Source organism: Panthera onca, chromosome A1, assembly GCF_046562875.1.
Source record: "Panthera onca isolate mPanOnc1 chromosome A1, mPanOnc1 haplotype 2, whole genome shotgun sequence".
NCBI classification, from domain to species: Eukaryota; Metazoa; Chordata; class Mammalia; order Carnivora; family Felidae; genus Panthera; species Panthera onca.
Window position 1 is genome coordinate 93,662,207 of NC_138339.1, and position 21,377 is coordinate 93,683,583.

At 37.6% G+C, this 21,377-nt stretch overlaps 1 protein-coding gene across 13 annotated transcripts in view; it reads right to left on the reverse strand.

Moving 5' to 3' along the window:
* Positions 1-21,377, reverse strand: part of ATG10 (autophagy related 10) — a 270,304-nt gene that overhangs the window by 9,019 nt on the left and 239,908 nt on the right. For 4 of the 13 annotated variants that reach the window (XR_013556212.2, XM_060637763.2, XM_060637759.3 and 1 more), the window contains exons 6-7: positions 3,675-3,772; positions 2,903-3,018 (exon numbers count right to left, since the gene is read on the reverse strand). Coding sequence is in view for 12 of the 13 variants with exons in the window: in XM_060637763.2 (XP_060493746.2) it covers positions 2,919-3,018; positions 3,675-3,772 (198 nt within the window). In the remaining variant the exon portion in view is untranslated. Of the gene's footprint in view, positions 1-203; positions 3,019-3,674; positions 3,773-7,314; positions 7,457-8,510; positions 8,570-8,622; positions 9,193-13,715; positions 13,878-21,377 lie in introns of those variants that run through there. The other 9 variants (XM_060637770.3, XM_060637771.3, XM_078448381.1 and 6 more) reach the window with 6 other exon arrangements.

Here is a 21,377-nt window from a genome sequence, read left to right on the forward strand (position 1 = left end):
AGAAACTCAGTTGGTATCTGCTGGACTGAACAGTTGCATATTCTTATTCTCACATTTTAATCCTTAAAAAACCCAACTCACTGGAATATCAGCTGTTTGAATTATGTAAGAGCTGGTTCTGACAATGCAGATCTCCATTTTCTAATATCTTAAGAGTATGAATAAAAACTATACGTATCTCAGGAAAAATGGATGCAAAAACCCAGTTTTAACTTCCTTTACTTTAATACATCTTTATTTTAATACATCTGTGTTAGGAAGATGGTTAGTTTGGGTTTTTTATCCCCCAGTCTGTAGGCCATAGTATCAAATGATCAACACAGCTGCTGGCCCAATCCCCAGACTGAGAGCCTTCCCTGGATCACTTACAAAGGGCAGACAACAACTCTCATGTGCATGCTACCTTATAACATACCAAAGAAAGTGGGTAAGTTATTTTATTATCCATCATTAAGGAGGCGATCAGAGTGAAAGGGAGCAAATTAAATGCTACTATGACTAAGTGCAGTGAGTAATGAAGTGAGAGGTTGACCAGTGGGAGCTACGGTGGTCAGAGATGGCTTTGTAAGAGTGAATTATATAGACTAGGTTGAGAATTGAGTAGAGAGATGGAGAAGGAAGCATTTCCAGGTGGGAACCAGCAAGAACAACACTCAGATAAGGATGTGGGTGGAGACGACTTGCTTGATGGGGGGGTGGGGCCCATTTGTGTTGGGAAACAAGGTGGGAGGGAGGGAGGGAGAATGTATGCTGACACTGGATAGGAGCTGGGGCTAATTATCCCAGATCACCCTTACTCTTGTGGCACCCTTACTCTTGTGTTGGTTATGAAGCACATTCAGGTTGACTTAGCATTTTGATCTCCTTCCTGCTCTTGGTAGGTGAGTAGGATGGATGTTAATGGGTTTTTTAAAAATAGAAATGGCAAAACCCTAAAGGAGATTAGGAAATTTAGCCCAAGTCACACAGCTGGCAGCTCACCAACCTCACAGTCTAGAATTCAACACTTCTATTTCACAGACCAAGAATTACAGTCGGTCTCACAAATCACATAGCTGAGGACCAAGGAGGTGAAGTAACTGTTCCAAGGCTACACAAAAGCAGTTTAGGATACTGTTTGGTAGCTTTAACCAGCACTATTTCTGATTGAAGGGGTTTTGCATTATATTAACTGGAGAAGAAACCCGGAGGAAAAATCCTCATATTGCAGAGAAAGAGCTGTTACTTTGACAAAACAAAATATTTTCTAATGTTTTATAACTGTTGGGATAACAGTCTGTTATGTAGCTGCATTCTTAAAAATGGAAATTTTTATCAATCAAAAATTAAGTTTTTTTAAAGCAAAAACTATTCTGAAAAGAAATGGAGCTGCCTGAGCAGAGATATCTATCTGGGGGGAGTGGTCTCTACAACCTACAAGAGCTTTTCAGAATTATTTTCTGCCACTGATGAATTTTAAGGTCTTCATCAAGCAGACCAAAAAAAATTAACTTGAAAACAACACTGACACCAACAAAAACATTGTCCCTATGTGATTGATACTATCCCTCAGAATCTGATAGCAAAGGGTAACTAATATTTCCAAACGAGTACATCATCCAGATGACACATTATTATAATTTATTTAGTTTTTTTACCCCAGAAATGACATGGTCTGAGAAATGACTTGCTGAGAAATCTGTGTTTACATTAGGGAGAGTGGATGGGGGGGGGGGGGTGGTGGTGGGTGATGAAAATCCCTGCAGAAGTTGAAAAGATGTTAAGTGGTAAATACCAAAATGCCCAGCAAGCATGTAAGCAGGCTCTCATCCCAGCATGAATATGTGCAGCTCAGCATTTTAAAATTTACTTTTAGCTTTTCTAGCAGTTTGAATTAACCCATTCTCTACTTCCACTCCCGGTGTGAGAGCTCAGCCTCGAACCTACAGACTAAAAGTGCAGGCACAGTCTACTGTGATCGGCCAGTAGATAACCCCCTCACCCCATGGCTTCCTCCAAGTGGGCTGTCTCGTGAACAAATGTCTCCTAGACGTTCTTAACAACCAGGAGGCCTGGAGCAAAGTCCAGACAAATGGTAGGAAGTAAGTCAGGCTTGCTGGAGCTCATACAGAACTGGAAAAGGCCTATTGGGAGACCAAAACAATACAAATAAATGCCACACTAAAGGTACGTCCAGATCAGAGGTTCTCCAGAAGCAGGTGGGTCAGAACCACCCCAGTGAGGCTGTTTCAGAAGATAGCCCCAAGCATTCATAGTCATAAAAGATCCACAGGTGATTCTAAAGTACATTCCTCATTGATAGACACCGATCTAGGCTGTCTAAAGAGACAATTACATTTTGTCTTAGTTTCAACCCCTGGGCAAGTTAAAATGAAAAACAAAACAAGCAAATCCAAACCAAAAATTCTTCCAGATTAGGTATACAGTATATCAGTTACTACAGACATTTGCTTCCAATAGAAAAAATAATCCATGTCAAAGTCTTGGTGAGTCGAAATGTTGCATGGTATTTGTCCTATTAAAACCGGGGCTGGCCAAGTATACTTTTGGTGTCCCTCACGCTACAATTTCCTAAGTTCTTTGGCCCAACAGAAGAAAGTTAAGAACAAAAACAAAACAAAATTCAAGAGAATAAAAGAAAGTTAACTGAGCAACAAAGAATTATTACAATTCTGAAATAAAGCCATCCACTCCTGTGTTTGGGTGAGTGTTATTGTAGCAAAGTCCAATGCTTCCTAAACGATGGGGCCCTGCCTAAAAACCTAAACAAACAGTCCATGTTCAGCCTATTAAAGATGAAAGAAGACTTAACATTTGATGGGGCCAGTGAAGACCCTAAGTGTAACAGAGATAACAGCGTCTTTGTCATAGCAAACCACTCAATGCGGGCTTTCCTTTTTACCTTGTTGATGGACATTTCATTCATCCTCAGAAGCTGCTCTGGCATAACTCAGAGGTAGATTTAGCCCAACAACTGGCCCTACAATGCTCAGCCAAGATGTGATGTAGTTGACACTCCTAGGAAACAAGTGAAAAAACAAGAAACTCTCATGTTTCCATTGTAGTTGGGTGAGAGGTAGAAAATCAGTTACCAACAGAAGAGATGAGCTGTCTTCAAAGATATGTGCCCACCATGTGGAATTCTAGCATTTCCAAATATCAGCTCCATTACTTGACAGGAACTTGAGGTCCAAAGGGACTGAGGATCCCCAGTAAGGTAGTTAAAAGGGGAGTCAAGGCACTGGGACTCCTGACTCCCCTTGATGATTCCAATTTTACACTTAAAATTTACAGCATTTGCTAAGGTTGCATAGTGCAGTGGTTAAGAGCATGGCTCTGAGGCACAAATGCATGGGTTCAAATCCCAATTCTACCATCTAACTAGCAGTGTGAACTTGGCCAAGTCATTTAATTCCTCTGTGCTTTAGCTTCCTCTTCTGTAAACTGGGTAAAATAATGGAAATTAGCTCATGGGGTGTTATAAAAATCCAATGTCTTAATATATCTAAAATACTTAGAACAGTGCCTAGCACACAGTAAAAATCAATAAACATTAGCCATTATTATTATTACAAAAAATATTTCTTTTTTAGCTTGGCTTTTAGAGTTACATAAAAAGATTTACACTTTTAAAATAAGAGTAAAAGCCAATGTATCTTGATGGTGTTTCTTACCTATTGATTTTTTGAGAATTCTTTAACACAGGAGTCATGAATTCATCTGTCTTGCAGGGATGAAGTACAAAAAAAGGCTGCCCAAGTATTGGATGCTCCTGTAGGAATCAGAGTTGGTCCAGGATTGCCAGTGTGAGTTACTTTGAAAAAGTTAAAACGCACAATCTGGTTTGTTAAAATAAAAGTTTCCTTTAAATTCCAAGTTACTAAATTAAGATACAGATCAATTTCAGTTTTTGAAATATAATTCATAATCCACACATGAGAAGAAGTTATGAATTGATAAAGTATAGAAGGGTACACAGTTTTGTTTACACAATACCAACTGTAGACAAATTTTATCAGTTTCCTCTCTTTGTCAACTAATGTTACTCTATGGCCTGTAATTATTCTCTGGTTTTTCCTCAAGGCTGTCTGTGAAGCCCAGTAGCCTGACCACGTGAACAATGTATTTCATTTGCCTCATTGTAAGGGAACCAAAATCTTTCACACTTTTTTTTTTTTTTTTTTTACATAAACTTTGCCAATGTGTTGATTGTTTCAAGCATCACTGCGGTGCCAACAGGCACATGTTCAGTGGGTAGAATGGTAGGGGAGGGGAGAGGAAGCAGGAGAATGGCTTGCATTATTTAAATTGTTGTACTTCTGTCTGTCTCTTTCTGAGTTTCCTCTGTTTATCTGTTTCTATCCTTCTGTCTCTCCCAAGCTTATTGGGCCGTTTCTGTAAATCAAAACTCACTTGATGCAACGCCACTGCCTTCATAGGAGAATGACTGGATCCAAGATACGGGTAAGACCGCTGCCAGTATAGCGATGTGGACATAATTTGGCCAACAATGGGGAGCCCTAGGAGATTTCTGTGTAGTGAGTGATCCACGCACAAATTGTGCCAATGCAAAAACAATTATTAACAATAAATTTATTGATCGTTTACATTGTAGATTCACAACTACGCCAAAGACTGCAAACTCAAATATTGCTATGGTCTGAATGTTTGCATCTCCCCATATTCATATGTTGAAATCCTAAAGCCCGGTGTGAAGGTATTACAGGAGGTTGGGCCTTTAGGAAGTGATTAGGTCATGAGGGTAGAGCCCTCAGGAATGCGAATTCGGACCTTATAAAAGAGATCCTGCCCCCTGATTGCTAGTTCACCCCCTTCTGCCATGTGAGGACACAAGAAGTGTGTGACCCGAAAGAGCGTCCTTATGAGAACAGGCTGGTATACTGATCTCAGACTTCAGAATTGTAAAAAATAAATTTCCGTGTGTGTAAACTACCCAATCTGTGGTATTTTGTTATAGCTGGCCAAGCAAACTGGGACAGATACCTACAAAGATCACACAGGTAGCATGAAGGAGCGAGGTCAGTTAAATACACAAGCAGGTGACAGGGACTGTGGGGAAATGGAGAGTGTGCCCAGCCAAGGCTAGGCTTGCTACTCTGCTCCAGCCAATTGTGCCATGTGGGAATGTAGGTTCAGTGTGCCAGGTCTTCCCATTTGTCAAAATAACCTAGCAATCCAGATTTTTATGTAAAATCTCCTAAATTTAAATTTTGGCACTTTTTTTTTTTTTTTTTTTAAACATAGAGTGGGCCAAATAAAACAAGCCTGTTGGCTGGATTTGGACTAGGGGCCTAGCTTCTTCTCCTGGCTTCTTCTCCTCTTGTCAGCCAGTCCAAGGAGAAGCTGAACTCAGAGCATCCATGGAAAGAATTACGTGTGGTTGTTGCTGCTAACTCTACCCTCCAACCCCAAAACACTCATGTTGGTGTGCATGTGCACACACCTGCTCACAGGAAACAGAGGCACCATTCCACTGTGTATTGGAGATGCTGGGTATGGATATTTGGGGATGTATGTGTGTGCTGAGGGCTGGGGTATCCGCTGGGTATGGGGCAGTGTATGTCTCCTGAGCGCCACCTCCAGAGTCTGCCTAGTGGCCTGACTCTTACAGCAGAGCCTGGGCTCCCTCTTTCCTGCTCTCTTCCCACCCCTCCTTCCCATTCGAATCTAAGCAGAGCCTAGGGTCAGAGCCCCAATGTGTTATGCCTATAGCAAGTCTTCCCGTCCAGCTTGATTCTGGCTCTCCTTATATGCCTTAAACTAGTATTTATTAATTCAACACATATCTACTGATCATGTCTTATGTGTCTGCCAGGAACAGTTCTGGATATACTAATAGAGATCACTGTATTGCAAAGATAAACAAAGTCCCTGATCCCAGGGAACTTTCATGCCAGTGCAGGAGACAGCCAATAAATTTATAGAACAAATAAATAGACAAAATAATCCAGAAAATAATAAGCGTTATGAATAAAATAAAACAGGGTCCCTTGATTTTGAGAGCATTTAGAACCGAAAAGCTCCTTTTTGTTGTTAAATAAATCCCTTAAATATGTTGCTAATCATGGCCACTCTTCTAGCAGTGTGTCAAAAGCATCCATAATCACTTCCATGGTTAAACTGTATATGGCCAACACCCAATGCTTTCTCAAGTGTGTCAGCTTCTCTTAGTTGTGGCAAACTAACCAAACCATTAATTACTTTTCAGATACAGATGGAAAATTAATTTTTAAAATACTCAAAAATCCTGGTTTCTAAATATATAAGACTACTGAATATAGGCCTTAAGTCATTATGAGTATAATAATGATTATACAATATAGAAAAATAAAAAGTTTCCCCGATGTGATTAGAATTCATATCTTCCCTCATTGTTCACTTAGCAAATATTAAGTCTTCTTGTCTGACAATTTTATAATGATTTAACCCTAACTAACGGCAAATCTATAGTTTTAAAATGTGGCTAATCTTAGGGATATGTTAATGCTGCAGAAGTGACAGAATTCAAAGTGAGCCTTATGACCTGAGCTGATACTATTTTTTCAGTAACATTCAATCAGCTAATCCTGCAAGCCAAACAATTTATATTCAAAGTTACGGTAGAGAATTTACAAATAATTTGAGGTGTCTTATCAGTGTAGACAATCAATCTGGATAATATTCTCCAAAAGCCATTTTTCTGCACTGGAGATTTTTTAAGGTTCATGCCATCAGGAAACATTATCTGCATTTTCTACTTTCTCCTTCAGACAGCCAGAATCAGAGATGAAAGCCGTCTTTCATTTTTAGTTTAGGAATTATGAGCTAGAGTCAAAAAAATCTAAAACCCTACACCTTATTTGTTTAACATACCATTTTCAGAAATGGAAGAACATCAAAACTGTCAGGATCTTTTTAGTGACATTTCTTAGATCAATTCAGAAGGTAAATTTGTGTGAAAGTACTACCATCTGCTGTCAGTACTAATGAACTGATGCAAATCTGCACTGAGAAAAATGTCAGTGTGGAAATACATGCAGCCAGTGAACTGTGTTAGGCTTACAACTCAATAAACACTTCTACTGGAACAAAGTTCTGCTAAATGGTTTTCCGTGAAAATAGAAATGATGGGTCAGATTTCTATCTCTGTAACTCCAGAGGAGTTATATAGGCACATTCTCCTATGAAATTTAATTTAGCAATGGTTAAATGTCTCATAAAATAAGTCTGACATGAATACCGTGAATTGGTTTCAGAACTATTAGATATGACTATCACAAGGAAATGATAATACTGCACCTTCATTCTTACATCTAATAAAGGAGATGAATTTCTTGGTTCATTTCTTAATTTTCTTGGCTCTCCAGGAGGGCACAAATATAATTTCACATATGAAGCTTTCATCCAGTTGCATATTCCAGACTGATCGAATTTGCCTTCCACTCAGGGTACATTCCTTAGAAATGGAGAGGGATATTTCCCTAAGCCTGCTTCCTCAAGCAGGGAAAGGAAAACGGCTATTGAACGTCTGCAGTATGAGACACTGTACTAAGTGCTTTGCACGGGGTCACCTATCTGAGTAATTCTTTGAGGAAGGCTTTATTGTTGCCACTTGGAGAACGGGTTCAAAGGGATTACACTTAAAGTCATCCATGTAGTAGGGAGTGAAGCACCTCTGAAGTGTGGTCTTACATTGCACCTTTCCACCCCACTGACCAGAGGTGTTGTCAGGGACATTTAATCCTCTCTCTAGTCCATCTCTGCAAAAATCTACTTACTTTTATTTCAAAATAATGTGTTTTCATAAAATTGTAAGGGAAATACATACAGAGAGCTCAGAAAATACAGAAAAGAACAAAGAAAAAAAAGCAGGATAACCTAAGACTGACCAACTCAGATTTAATCACTATTTGGTGAATTTCAAACCTTTTCATGTACACACGTTTATAGTCTTCTATTGCTTTTTATTCAATGAACAGAAAGATATGTACCAAGTACCCACTATATGCCAGTCCTGCCATATGTGTTTTTTGTTGGTGTTCTTGAAGTTTCTTTGTCTTTTGTTTTGCAGATTTCTATACTTATTTTTATTTTTTCCCTGTATATATTTTGTTCGGATTTATTTTGTTGTTCTTAATTTTTTAATTTTGCATGGGTACTTAAAAATATGCATAAAGAATATGTAATCTTGAGTTGTTGGCTAGACCGCTCCCCATGTGCCACTAGATCTAGCCAGGTAATTGTGCTGTCCATGTTTTCTAGATTCTTATCTGTTTGATCTACGAATTTCTAAAAGAAGTTTAAATCTCTCATTAAAATAGTTGATTTGTCCATTTCTGCTTGAAGTCTGTCAATTTTCATTTTCTATGTCCTGAAGCTATGTTATTTGAAGGCATATATCCAGAGAATGAGGCTTTAATACAGTGATCATACTTATCTCTGATTATGCTTTCTTCCCCCAAAAGAACTTTTATCTGCTATAAATATAGCCACACCAACTTTCTACTTACCTAATGCATTTTAAAAATTATTTGCTTTTCAATCTGTGTCCTTATGTTGGATGTATTTCCTATAAAAATAACATAGATTCTTTAAGAAATCCACCTCAATAATCTATCTCTTACATGGAGTGTTTAGTTCACTTGCAGGCTTTGTGATTACTGATATAATTTAATTTTTTCTATTTTAGACTTTTTTTACTTATTCTATTTTTAATGTTTCTTTTCCTTTTCATTTTTATTCCTCTGTTGCTTTCCTTTAGATTCAGTATAGGTTCAAATGTTTTTTCTCATTGTTTTTTTTTTTTTCTCTTTTTATTAACTTGAAAGTACAGGCTGTATTTCTAAACTTCTAATAGTTATCCCACAATCTTTAAGTAAATGTTTTACTTAATAAAATACAATTACTCAATCTATTTGCCTTTTCCCCAGATAATTCAAGTAACTTGGAATGTTTAACTCTGATCACTCCTTTCTGATTCCTGTACTACTGTTGTATTTCAGTTGTATCTTTGGCTTTTTTAATCCCATAAATTTTATATTATTAATTTTTGAACTCAGTGTTTGTTGAAATTTACTCACATTTGACTATTCTTTTTGCTTCCTATTTTTTTCCTAGATCTTCAGATATTCATTCTGGGATCATTTTCACTATCATTGAACTACATCCTTCAGAGCACCTCTTAGTGAAGATCTGTAGGTAGTAAATGTGCCACATTGTGAATGCTTTATCTTGTCTCCATTTTTGAAAAAATGAGTGTTTGTGGGTATAAAATTTTAGGTTACAATTATATGCTCTCAACACTTTGAATATATAATCCCATTTCCTTGTGGCTTCCATTTTCTTTTTTCTTTTCTGTTTGGAAGTGAACTATCAATTCTAATTGTCACTTCTTTTAAGATATTCTCTTTCCCTTTAGTGTTTTACCATAATGTGTCTATGTGTCGATTCCTTTTCATTGATCCTGCTCAGATTCACTGAACCTTCTGAATCTGAATATCAGAGTCCTTGCAACAGTCCTGGAAAATTCTCACCAACAGCTTTGTGAATATTCACTCTTCATTCTCTCTAGGCCCTCTTTCTGGAACTACTATCAGACATGTGTTTCTCCTCCTCTCTCCCTAGTATCTCTTAACCTGTTATATTTACCATCTTCCTTTTAGTTTTTGCAACAATGTGTATAATTTCTTCAGAGTCTTCTAACACATTAATGCTTTCTTTAACTATATTTATCTGCTTTCTAGTTAGGCCTTCTAATTAGATGCTTTCCTTTCTGAAGTTTCTATTTGATTGTTTATTACATTTACCTGATTATTTTTGATAGTCTCTTCTTCCTACATTATACTGTCAGTATTTCCTTCCTTTTAAAGAATCATATTCAACATATTTATTTTATATTTTGCACCAAAAATTTTAACATATGAATTTGAGCATCTGATACTATAGTTTGTGGTTTTTGCTACCTCTCACTTTTAATGGCTTCTTATGAATTCTGTACTTTTTAAACTGTGACTGGGGTGCCTGGGTGGCTCAGTTGGTTAAGCATCTGACTCTTGATATCGGCTTAAGTCATGATCCCAGGGTCATGGGATCGAGCCCCACATTGGGCTCCATGCTGAGCATACAGCCTGCTTGAGATTCTCTCTCTCTCTCTCTCTCTCTCTCTCTCTCTCTCTCTCTCTCTCTCTTTCTCCCTCTCCATCTGCCCCCTCTCCCCTGCTCAGGCATGTACACTCCCTCTCTCTCTCCAATAAAACATTTTTTTAAATAAAAAAAATAAATTGTGACCTGGTAGTAGAACTATAAATCTAGTATTTCTTTGATGCCTAGGATTAAAAACGCATCCTTCCAGAGAAGTTTACATATGCTTCTCTCTGGTGCCTAGGGATGGAAAGGGAATAAAAGGGATCCTAATTCCACACTCACATGTTTAGGAATTTTCTGGGTCTACATCTTTCACTCTTTTTATATGTTCTATACAGAGTAAAGCAGAAAGGGTCAAATGGTTAAGAGGTCAAATGGGGAGGCATGTTATTTTATGTAAGTTGGTGAGGGAAGGCTTCTTTGCACAGGTAACGTTTCAGCAGAGAGCTGACCAAGTAAAGAGCAAGCCATGTAATTCTTTGGGAAATGAGTATTTTTGGCTTGGGAAGAACAAATGCAAAGACACTAAGATTCTAGTGAGGGAGAGTGCTCGGAGTGTTCCAGAAACAGCATGAAGACCAGTGTGGCCAGATGAAATGTAGGGTAATATTGGCAGAAGTAAGACTGGAAAGGTAACCAAAAGGTAAGATCACGTAGGGCCTTGCAAAGCATATAAAAGATTTGGACTTTTATTCTGAGTGTGATGGGGAGACATTGGGGGATTTTGGAAAAAGAAGTGACATATTCTGATTTACAGTTTAAAATATCAGTCTGGATATTGTAGAAGAAGGAGAAGCAGAAGACCAGCTAGGAGGGGTTGTAGTAACTCAGATATGGTGGTGGCCTATACTAGGTGATGGTAGTGTGGATGGGGGAGAATGGTCAGGTTTGGGATTTACTTTGAATAGAGAGCCAACAAGATTTGCTAAAGGATTCAATACGCTGTGTAAGAAATAGGAAAGAACAAGGATGACTCCCAACTTGAAGTGTCTATTCATGTTTTCTTGACTATTTGTCTAGTGAGGTTTTGCAGGGGTTTATTATTAATATGTTTTAGCTCTTTTGTACCTTTTGAGGACACTGATCCTTTTCATTCACTCAACCATCACCGTGAGTCATGCAATGGTTCAAATGTTAGAAATATAGTGGTCCATAAACAGGTAATACCTGCTCCCATAAAAGATGCCGAATTACTAAAAATAATTTAAATTTCCAGATTTCTCATTATCTTTAAATTTTATTCATGATGATTTATATGGGGAATATAACATTAGATAATTTAACATATAATTTTTCTTTCATTTCTTTTATCATTTTTGTGTTTAAAAATCCTATTCAGAATTAGAAAACTAGATATTTACTTATATTTATGTACAGTTTACCATTAAATTACTTGCTGTTCCCCAAACACTATTTTTCTTACCTCCAAACCTTTGTACATGAGGTTCTCTCTGTTAGGAATACCCTCCCACCCTTTCCTACCTACTAATGTCCATTTTTCTCCTACAGATCTCAGCTTTCTTTTAAAAAATTTTTTTTTATTTCTTTATTTTGAGCGAGAGAGAGAGAGAGCGTGAGCAAGGGAGTGGCAGAGAGAGAAGTAAGAGAGAATCCCAAGTAGACTCCATGCTATCAGTGCAGAGCCTGATTGGGGGCTCAAACTGATGAACTGTAGATCTCAGCTTTCTTTTACCCCAATCGTGCATCAGTTGCCCTCCCTCTGTGTCCCCACTGCACCCCATGCTTAAGCCTACTGCTCAATTCCACACCATTCTGCACAGGTAATCGACCATTTACAGGAGCCTTCTGTTACTATACTGTAATTTCTTGAGGACAGAGAAAGTATTCTCATTACTATTTCAATCTCAGCATCCATAGCAGTGCCTTTCACCTAGTAGACACTCAATAAATATTAATGGAATGACTGCATAGACAAATACATGCTACTGTACCAAGATAAATTATTGGCATATGCAACCTATTCTGTAAAGGGGAATGTTTGTGTGGAATGCACCAGTGGCCTCCAATGCCACTGTAGGGATGTTAAAGGAAAAGAAACATTCTTTCTCTTTGTCACAAAACCAGGAGCAGAATCTTCTGTACATTTATAGGAGTCTCCAGATAAGATAAAATCTTCACTATCTGTGTTCCCAAATATTTCTTCCAAAGTACATCTAAGAACAAAGGAGAGGGTCTGAAGGCATAGTCAGGAATAACTCTCCATAGAAACTTATGTAAACTATGCACTATATTCTAAAATCTATCTATTGGCTTCCACACAAAAGATAATATCCTATATTACTACTGAAAAGAACTGATGCACCAAGATGCATATTTTAATTCTCCGAATTAGCCTATGCCCTGCCACACCACAGTATCCCCCTAAGGTGTGTTATCCAGACACCTTAAGAAACTAAGAAACACTACTAAAATGTATAATAAACTCATCACTTTCTACTTAACTCAATCCCATATTAGTTCATGTGTTTTTCTTTTCTTTTCTTTTTTGCTTTACTAATGCATTCAATAAACATCACTGAATACCTCCTGTGGGTAAAACTTTTGCTAAGTATTCATCCATCTATCCATCTATTCACCATTCATTTATTCAACCAATATTTGAGGAGCATCATTCCATACGCCAAGCACTGTTCTAGGCACTAGAGATATCAGCAGACTCAAGACAGAAGCACAATCTACTCTCATGGGGTTAACAGTCTAGCTTTAGGTACTACAAAGATATCAAACAGCATTGCATTATCTCAACTCCTGGGGTTTACAGTCCAGCTGCACCCCTAGCACTAAAGTCCTGAGTTGCATCTCTAGGGGAGAGAATTCCAAAGGTAAGTTTTTCACCACTCACTCCCCTCTACTTAGGATTTCTAAAGAGAATGGAAAAGCAGATCCCTAGGGAGAACAGAAATGTCATTTGGCCTGACGGTGGGGGGTGAATCGTAGGACTTGTGAGCAGAAACCAGAAAAGCTGGCAGAGAGAGATGTGCTCTGTGGGATGGGTTTTGTTTCATTTCATTTTATTTTATTTATTTATTTTCATCATTTGGAGAAGAGGCATCAGGAGGCTTCCCACCCCAGAGAAGATTGTGTGGGGTTCTCAATGACACTAGCAGAAAATGAGATGTTCCCCACTGTGAGATTGAGGGTATCCTGAGGAAGGCCTGCAAGTGCTGGAGGCCAGAGAGGAGGTCGCCAATAAATGAGAATGAAACCACGCTGCAGAGGCAGCCCAGGTGCGAGAACCCATGGATGGAAAGACTGTTTGTTGCCTGGAGTGATACTCATGGTGAGATCCCGATGCCTCCTCAACTCCTCTTGTCATTCTGCAGATCTAATGCTTGCTGTATTGTGAGGGGTTTCCATGACACTGTGTTGGGTGCCATGCAGTTGGAAACACCAGACTGTACATGGGGTATGTATTTTCATGAGCTAAGAGGGGCCTTGAGTAAAACTGAATAGGACATCTTCTCTTCACTCCTCATCTCTCCCCATGCTCATTAGGGTATCCGCAATTCAAGGGTTACAGAAATCACTCTCATACACAACAGATTATGTACCACTCAAAAGGTACAAACCCAGGAATACGGGAACTCAGACAAAGGAGAGTTCAGTTCAGACTGGTGGAGGAGGGGCAGCGAAGATTTCCTGGAGATATGGCACTTATCTGTTCCAGGCCTTAAACAGTGAGCAGGACTTGGAGAAGCCTGTGGCGGTAGGCTCTAAGACAGAAAGAGATCACCCCAGGTTTAGCGGAAAGGAAGTTAAGTAAGGGACACACAGACTTCCATCTTTTAAGAAAGACCGAGAAGTGTGGTTAGTTAGAGAAGAAAAAAATATTTATTTTTGTTTGTTGTGTTGGTGACATTGTTAAATAAGTGAAGTGATCCCTATAAGATCCAAAGAATGCTCTGGAAGTAATCAACACCTAGACAAGGCAAAGAAGCAAGGTTTGAAGTACAAACAATCCCCTCTTATAGTTTTGAAAAGACATAAAAAAAGGTGGCAGGGCAGGGGGGAAGAGGTGGAAAATATCCCAGGACAGACTTCTCCCCCCTGAGTGTGTGAGGATAAAGATACAAAGACAGTGAGAGAATATTTAAAAATAGATATATGTGGGAAAGAAATGAAAGTCTTGCCCAAGTACCCTAAAAGTCTCCTCAGTTCTTGGAGAGGCAGAGGGAGCCCAGAGAAGCTATGCTTTGTTCAAGTTGCACCTGTTGATATTTGTTGGCCAGTTAATTAGGAATAAAATTCTAATGATGTTTGGAAAGTCAGATTTAAAAAAAAAATAGGAGGGTTCTTCAAATTCATATGCTGCACAGAAGCCACCAGGCTTCCCAGAATTTTTATTAAAAATTACAAACATCACAGCAATAGTTCTTAGACACCACCTCCTCCGCTAACAAAAAACTTTCCTTTCATGGCTCCAGAGGGAGTCCAGAAACTAATTCTCCCACTCCTGCCTACATCTACAAAGGGCTCCCTCCCTAAGCTGCTGACAGTCCCAACTCCAACTCCTGGATTAGAAAGCAGAGTTTGAATATATTTATAGACTCTATACGGGTTGTTGCTTTAAGCAACACTGTTAATATGCCAGAATTCTGAGCTCCCAAACTTATTCAGTTATCAATTTGTTGTACATTATTTAATCTCTCAGTATTTTGATATGCAAAATAGAAATAGCACTGCTGGTACTTCACAGGGTGAAAGGAGATAACCAACAAGACCATTATGAAGCTTGCTGGGGGAAAAAGAGCTTATGTAAATGTCTATTAATTAAATAGGAACGGCTGCACAACTAGGTCAGGCATGATGATAAGACTGAACAACCCATCCCAGCCACCAGCATCAAAAAGAAGAAATGAACATTTAATCTGGAAAGCACTTGTTGGTTGCATTTTATAAAGAATATTAAATTGTAATATTCTGTATCATAACACAGAGTAGAGTATTTCAGACCATCCTCAAAGAATTCTTTGATAGAACAGAAACTTATTAGAGACAACAGCCAAAAACAAAAACAAAAAAGCAAGCCAATTACTAATGAAGAACTTGTAAAAAGCTAATCAAAGCTCTCATCCAGAGAAAATGAGAAAATCTGAGGCTCAGAATGATTTTGTATATTGATGAGATTTTTATACAGCGTCACAGAAAGAAAAATAAAGCAGATTTGAATGAAGACAAAAAGGACTCTAAGTCTCTGTTTAAAAGCCTTGTTGTGTTCCCTATCAACGTTTTTATTAAAATGTCCTGTTCCGGTAGAAACATCCATTTTTTAAAAATACCTGATCGGTGATGGTGTCAGTAGAGGACACTGTCAGTGTGTCTCTCTCTAGTCAAACCCCTAAGTGTTGGAAGAATGTTTATTTGGCCTCCACCCATTTTTGTAGAAAATTACTCAGAGGGGTGGCTTATCCAAGGTCATGACACTCAGAAATGATGGAGTTGAGACTCATGTCCAGATTCCAGAATAGAACGTAGTCTCTCCCTGCCATTGCCAAGCCTGCTAAGGACTAAATGTAGCACTTCAGCATGAAACAACTTGCAGGCATTACATTTATTCTATTTTTGTCTTAAAGGAAAACAATTGGGAGCTTGTTCTTTCCAAGCATTAATTCTTTTTTTCCCACTTCCACTACATTACATAATGGTGACCATTTTTGGCTTACCGAGTCTATTTCTGAGATACTCACTAAAACAGTGACCATATTTTAGAGCTAGGTATGTTGGGGCATAATAGAGAGGTGAATCAGCAATCACAAAATTCAAGGATTTTCAAGAACAAACTTAAAAACAACCTAATTCATTGATAATCAGATATTAATGTATGGCAACTACCATCCAGGAAGATGTTTTATGAGCAATACAAAAGAAACTAGCAGTCTGTTAGTACAATCACTTTTTAGAATGGTGCCAAATAGAATTTTAAAGCAATGAAAAGGCATACAGATGAATCTTTAAGATGATTTCTTAATATCACAATGCTCTCTTCAGATAAATATAATCAATATAAATTCCTAATGAAAGCACCCTAGTTTACAGCTAACATTTATGTATTTCCTTCCTGCTTCTTATACAACTTTGGTAATAAAAAGATTCCCTTTACTCCCAGAAGCAGATTTCCCAGTGATTTAAGTTAAAATTAGTTTTTCTTTTTAGAAGATCTCTCAAAAGAGACTACCTGAAGAAAATTCCTAAGGAGGTGATAAACCCATTATAAATCTCTTATTACTTATCTAATAATGAAACATGTTAGGGGAAGATACGACCTACAAAAATTTAGCTACTACTGGGGCACCTGAATGGCTCAGTCAGTTGAGTGTCTGACTTCAGCTTAGGTCATGATCTTGCAGTCTGTGAGTTGGAGACCCATGTGGGGCTTGCTGCCGTCAGCACAAAGCCTGATCCGGATCTTCCATCCCTCCCTCTCTCCACCCCTTCCCTGCTTGCATGCACATTCTCAAAAATAATAAATAAATCTTTTTAAAAATTATAAAAAAAAATCAGCTACTATGAGATATTTTTCCCACTTTTTAGACTACTAATAATTTGAAACTAGGTAACAAAAACAATGCTACTAACAGGCTATAGTATTAAGAAATTATACTCCTCTATATAAAACTGTAATCACAGATTTTCTTCAGACAATAATTGCATCCTGGTATTTGCAAACATATATTAGAGAGAGAAATAAACTGGTACATATGGGCAAGAATGGCAGTTTCTTATTTTTAAAGATATTTTATTAAAAATGTAAGCAATGTCAGGATAAAAAAAATGTATATTTTAATCCAATTTCCCAACCAAATCCATTTTTTTTACATTTCTCCATAGTAACTTCTGTTGGAATTTTAAGAACTGATTTTTATAGCTTGGATATAGTTCAGTATTTTCTAGACAAGAAAGTACAGGACACAAAAAAGAGAGTCTAAAACTGAAAAAGAAAACTGGTACTGGGAAATTCACAGGCTTTCCACAAGGACTTAAGGCAGAGCTCAGAAGTCACTGTTATTTTCCCACATGTCCTCTCACACCAGCAGTCAATGAATCTCATGATTGCCTCAGACTCAGTCATCCTTAAGTTTTTGTTCTTCCTTTTTCTTAAAGGCTGATTGCTTCCCAAATTTATTGATATCTATCCTTCTACCTATCTTTCATAGTTATGTACACCGTGTATATATAATTTTGTGATTCATTTTTTCTTCTTACCTTGTAACATTATTTCATATATACTTTCCCATATTTTGCATACTCCTTTTAACTTTCTTTTTAGGTATATAATATTCCATCTGGTTGATATAATAGACTTTACAATTATTCCACTGTTAAATATTTACACCGTTTTCCAGTTTTATACTATTATACATTGTGCATGCATGCATGTGTATTATGGACTACAGATTATTTCCTTATAATAAAATTTTAGGAATGAGTAAAAACAGTGGGGATATCAATATAGCTGTTGATCTATATTATCACATTTCCCTCCAAAATTATAAAACTAATATAACTGCCACCAATACAAACTACTTGACTAATCCCTCAATGTTTTAAACAGCAGTGTCTTAATGTTAGAATTAAATCCTCCTTGGGAATATTTCACAAAAACATCACACAGACTTTACAAAAACTCTAGGCAACTAGCTTAGGATTTATGCCATTTTGGACTTGGCCATAGGATGCAGCCCTTGGGAATTACTGACTTGGTGAAGGACAGTAAATATATGGAGAAGGGTTAGGGCTCAGGGTGGGGTTTGGTGACTCTCTCAAATGCCTGTAAACACATCATGTTCCTGGATGCTGCTTTTCCAGATTGGCTGGGGCAGGGTCAGCAACTTTTCACAAGCGGCATGCCAAAGCTTCGATGTCTCAGAGGAGGCTTGCATTATCTGACCTGAGTCTCCAACAATTGATACCTGGGTCTCAAATGGCCATTAAAATAGGCCATAACAAATTACATTAAGTAAAGTTCGTGCTCTCCTCGGATTTGGTGGCAGTTGGTATAAATATGACTACAGTATTATCAGATCACTCCTCTAAAAGCTCTGGGCTTTCCTTGGCAAGGGTCTGGAAAATAATGTTAAGTGTAAAAACCCAGCACACAGCATTGTATATTCATTATGATTACAACCATGGATATGCAGACACAAAACTTGCACACTAAGAAATTGGCATCCAAACTTCCATCTTGAGGCATGGCACGAAATAAGAATGTCAAACTGATGTAAATATAATCGTCAATAAACACACCTGAGGGAATGTGAATTTTCTTCAACACCTTTTTTTTTTTTTTTACATTGAAAACACTCTATTTTTAGCATGTTCCTCATGAGGCCCATTCTTTTTTTTTTTTTTTTTTTTTGGTCTTAGCTGGTGGTCTTCCAGTAGTAGTAACAGCTGCTTTTCCAGCATGATGTAAAAGTCTCAAAGCATTCATCCAGCAGAAGAGTCTCCCCATTTTGGCCTCAGGACAAGATCCACTCTGAAAGGGCCCATTCTACAACTACAAATAGATCAAAGGACAAATCCAGCTCCCCCTTCAAAGGAAGAGCCCTCTCCCATGCGTCACATACTAATCAACTTGGGAGTGCATGTGTTGTCCATACACTGACCTACTCTGTGAAGCACTGGAGATACTCAGCAGCATTAGTCCACATAGAGTCAATTTGACTTTCTGCCAGGAAAGCCTCAGAATTCTAGAATTTTATTTAGTTTTCTAACTTGATAAAGGAGATGGTATTCTTTTTTTTTTTTTTTTGATGTTTTAGTATTTATTTTTGAGAGAGAGCATGAACAAGGGAGGGGCAGAGACAGAAGGAGACACAGAATCCAGAGCAGGCTTCAGGCTCTGACCTATCAGCACAGAGCCTGTCATGGGGCTCAAAGATATTATTCTTAATACCTACGTTCTTAATACCTAGTGTTCATAAAACAGAAATTAAAAAGGTAATTTTATAACACTACTTTCACTTACATCTTTACTCCTACAAGTCAGTGTCTTATCCCAATGTCTGTGAACACTTTTGCTTATACACACCTACTCTTAAAAAATATATATCTTATAGGGGTGCCCGGGTGGCTCAGTTGGTTAAGTGTCCAACTCTTGATTTGGGCTCAGGTCATGATCTTGCAGTTTGTGAGACTGAGCCAGGCATCAGGCTCCACGCTGATAGCACAGAGCCTGCTTAGGATTCTCTCTTTCCCTCTCTCTCTGCCCCTTCCTTGCTCGTGCTCTCAATCTCTCTCACTCTCTCTCAATGTAAAATAAATTGACTTCCAAAATTTTTCATTAAAAAGTTGCAAATGGTATAATTTCCAGTATATTGTAATATTCACCATTTTAAATATATGCTATTATACATATACACAATTGTAAGGATTATCATGTCACTCTCTTAAATGTAATCAAACATAAATGCCACAGCATTATAATACTCACTATCATTCATTTAAAAAAATATATGAACAATTGGATGTTTTACATTTTTCTCCTTGAATTTATCTCCATTCTGCTTCTGTCAAAGAACTTTACCCTAATGTATATTTTATGCTTAAAAGGTTTTTATTGATCCTATTCTTGTAAACAAAAGCATATAGACAGAAAAGAGTTCATTTTCCAAAAGTTCCCATGACCATTCTCCTCTAAGTGCTAAATTAACTAAGATGTCTGAGTTTTAACTGTAATTATTAATATTATTTAGTTAATCAAAACTAAACATTTAAAATTTGGCAAAAAATAAAAAGTGAAATATTTTTGGAAATCATAATAGCACCACTTAGTATGAACTACAGGTCACACTTTTTCATACATGTATGAACCCACTTAATCCTCACAACACTCTACTATTGTTATCTCCATTTTATAGATGCCAAAACTAAGGTTGAGATAGCTTAGATGACTCTTCCAGGTCGCAGAGCCTGGATCCACACACAGACTTTCTGGCTCCATAGTCCAGTCACTTACTTATACACTGTCCTATACTTCTTGGCTCATAAAAATAGAGATTGAGGGCAGAAGAGGGGGGCTAAAATAAAGGCATGGTCCAGTTGCTCCTTTTAGTGCCCCGGCTGAGCCATATGCCATGGTAAGGGATGTGATGGGTATGAGGCATGCCTTTGTTTTGTACAGTGGCAGAAAGGCAAAAAGGGAAAGTGGGAAAGGAAAATCTTGGCCACAAGTGCCTTTTCAGACAGATGGATTTTATGAGAGGGTGCATATGGAAGTAGAAGATCTGGAAATTAATTCCTTTAAAACTCTCCATAACCCTCCCCCACTACACACACACACACACACACACACACACACACACACACACACCCTTTGGGAAGTCTTCGTATACACCCAGGGGTACATACGCTCCAGTGTGAATGCAACTGGTCTACTCAGTCTCTGATACAATAAAAATAAATTAGAGGTGGTGTTTTGTGAAACATTTTTAATGCTTTAGAAACAAAATTTAATTAAAATTTAAATTATTTTAACCCTTGAATTTTATTTTAAAATGGCAGTTAATTTTAATAATTTGGAAGGACACAAATGTTAAAATGTAACAGGATAGTAATAAGCATAACTATAATCTACATGGTAGTTTTATAATGATTAGATGTAATGCATGAAAAGATAGCAGGTCAGTAATAGAGCCATGCATAAAACCCTCCTCTCAAAATCTTTATTTGCATTTCTATTACTGAAATCATTTCCTAATAATGAAGTTGCCATGAGAGAAGCTCCATTACTGAGGAATCACTGTTACAGAAACAACATTATTAAAGCATTGCTAGGTACAGGAACTTTTATTAGAATGATACAAGTTGTATATCACTGTAATAAAGCTTCCATTATAATCCTAATTGCATAAAGCTGTGTTTGAGTATACCAATGCTAGAGCTATAGGACTTTTAATAAAGTATCAAAATAATGCTGTGGTAATAGGATTGTTTAGCATACTAATACTTCAGGGAAGGCTGAACTGACTAATGGATGATGTTTACGTCACTGATTACACACACTATACCAAGAATTAAAAAGAACCCTCATGTACTTTAGTAACATGCAGCACAGAAATGTATGTGTTGAGGTATACATACCAGCTCTCTTTGATATAACAACTCAGTATGTCTAATTCACCTCCTGGTACAAAAGCAAATTGCTAAAATGGACATTTGTAACTGTGATACCTAAGAGGTTTAATGTTCAGATCTACAGAGAGCTGCTTATC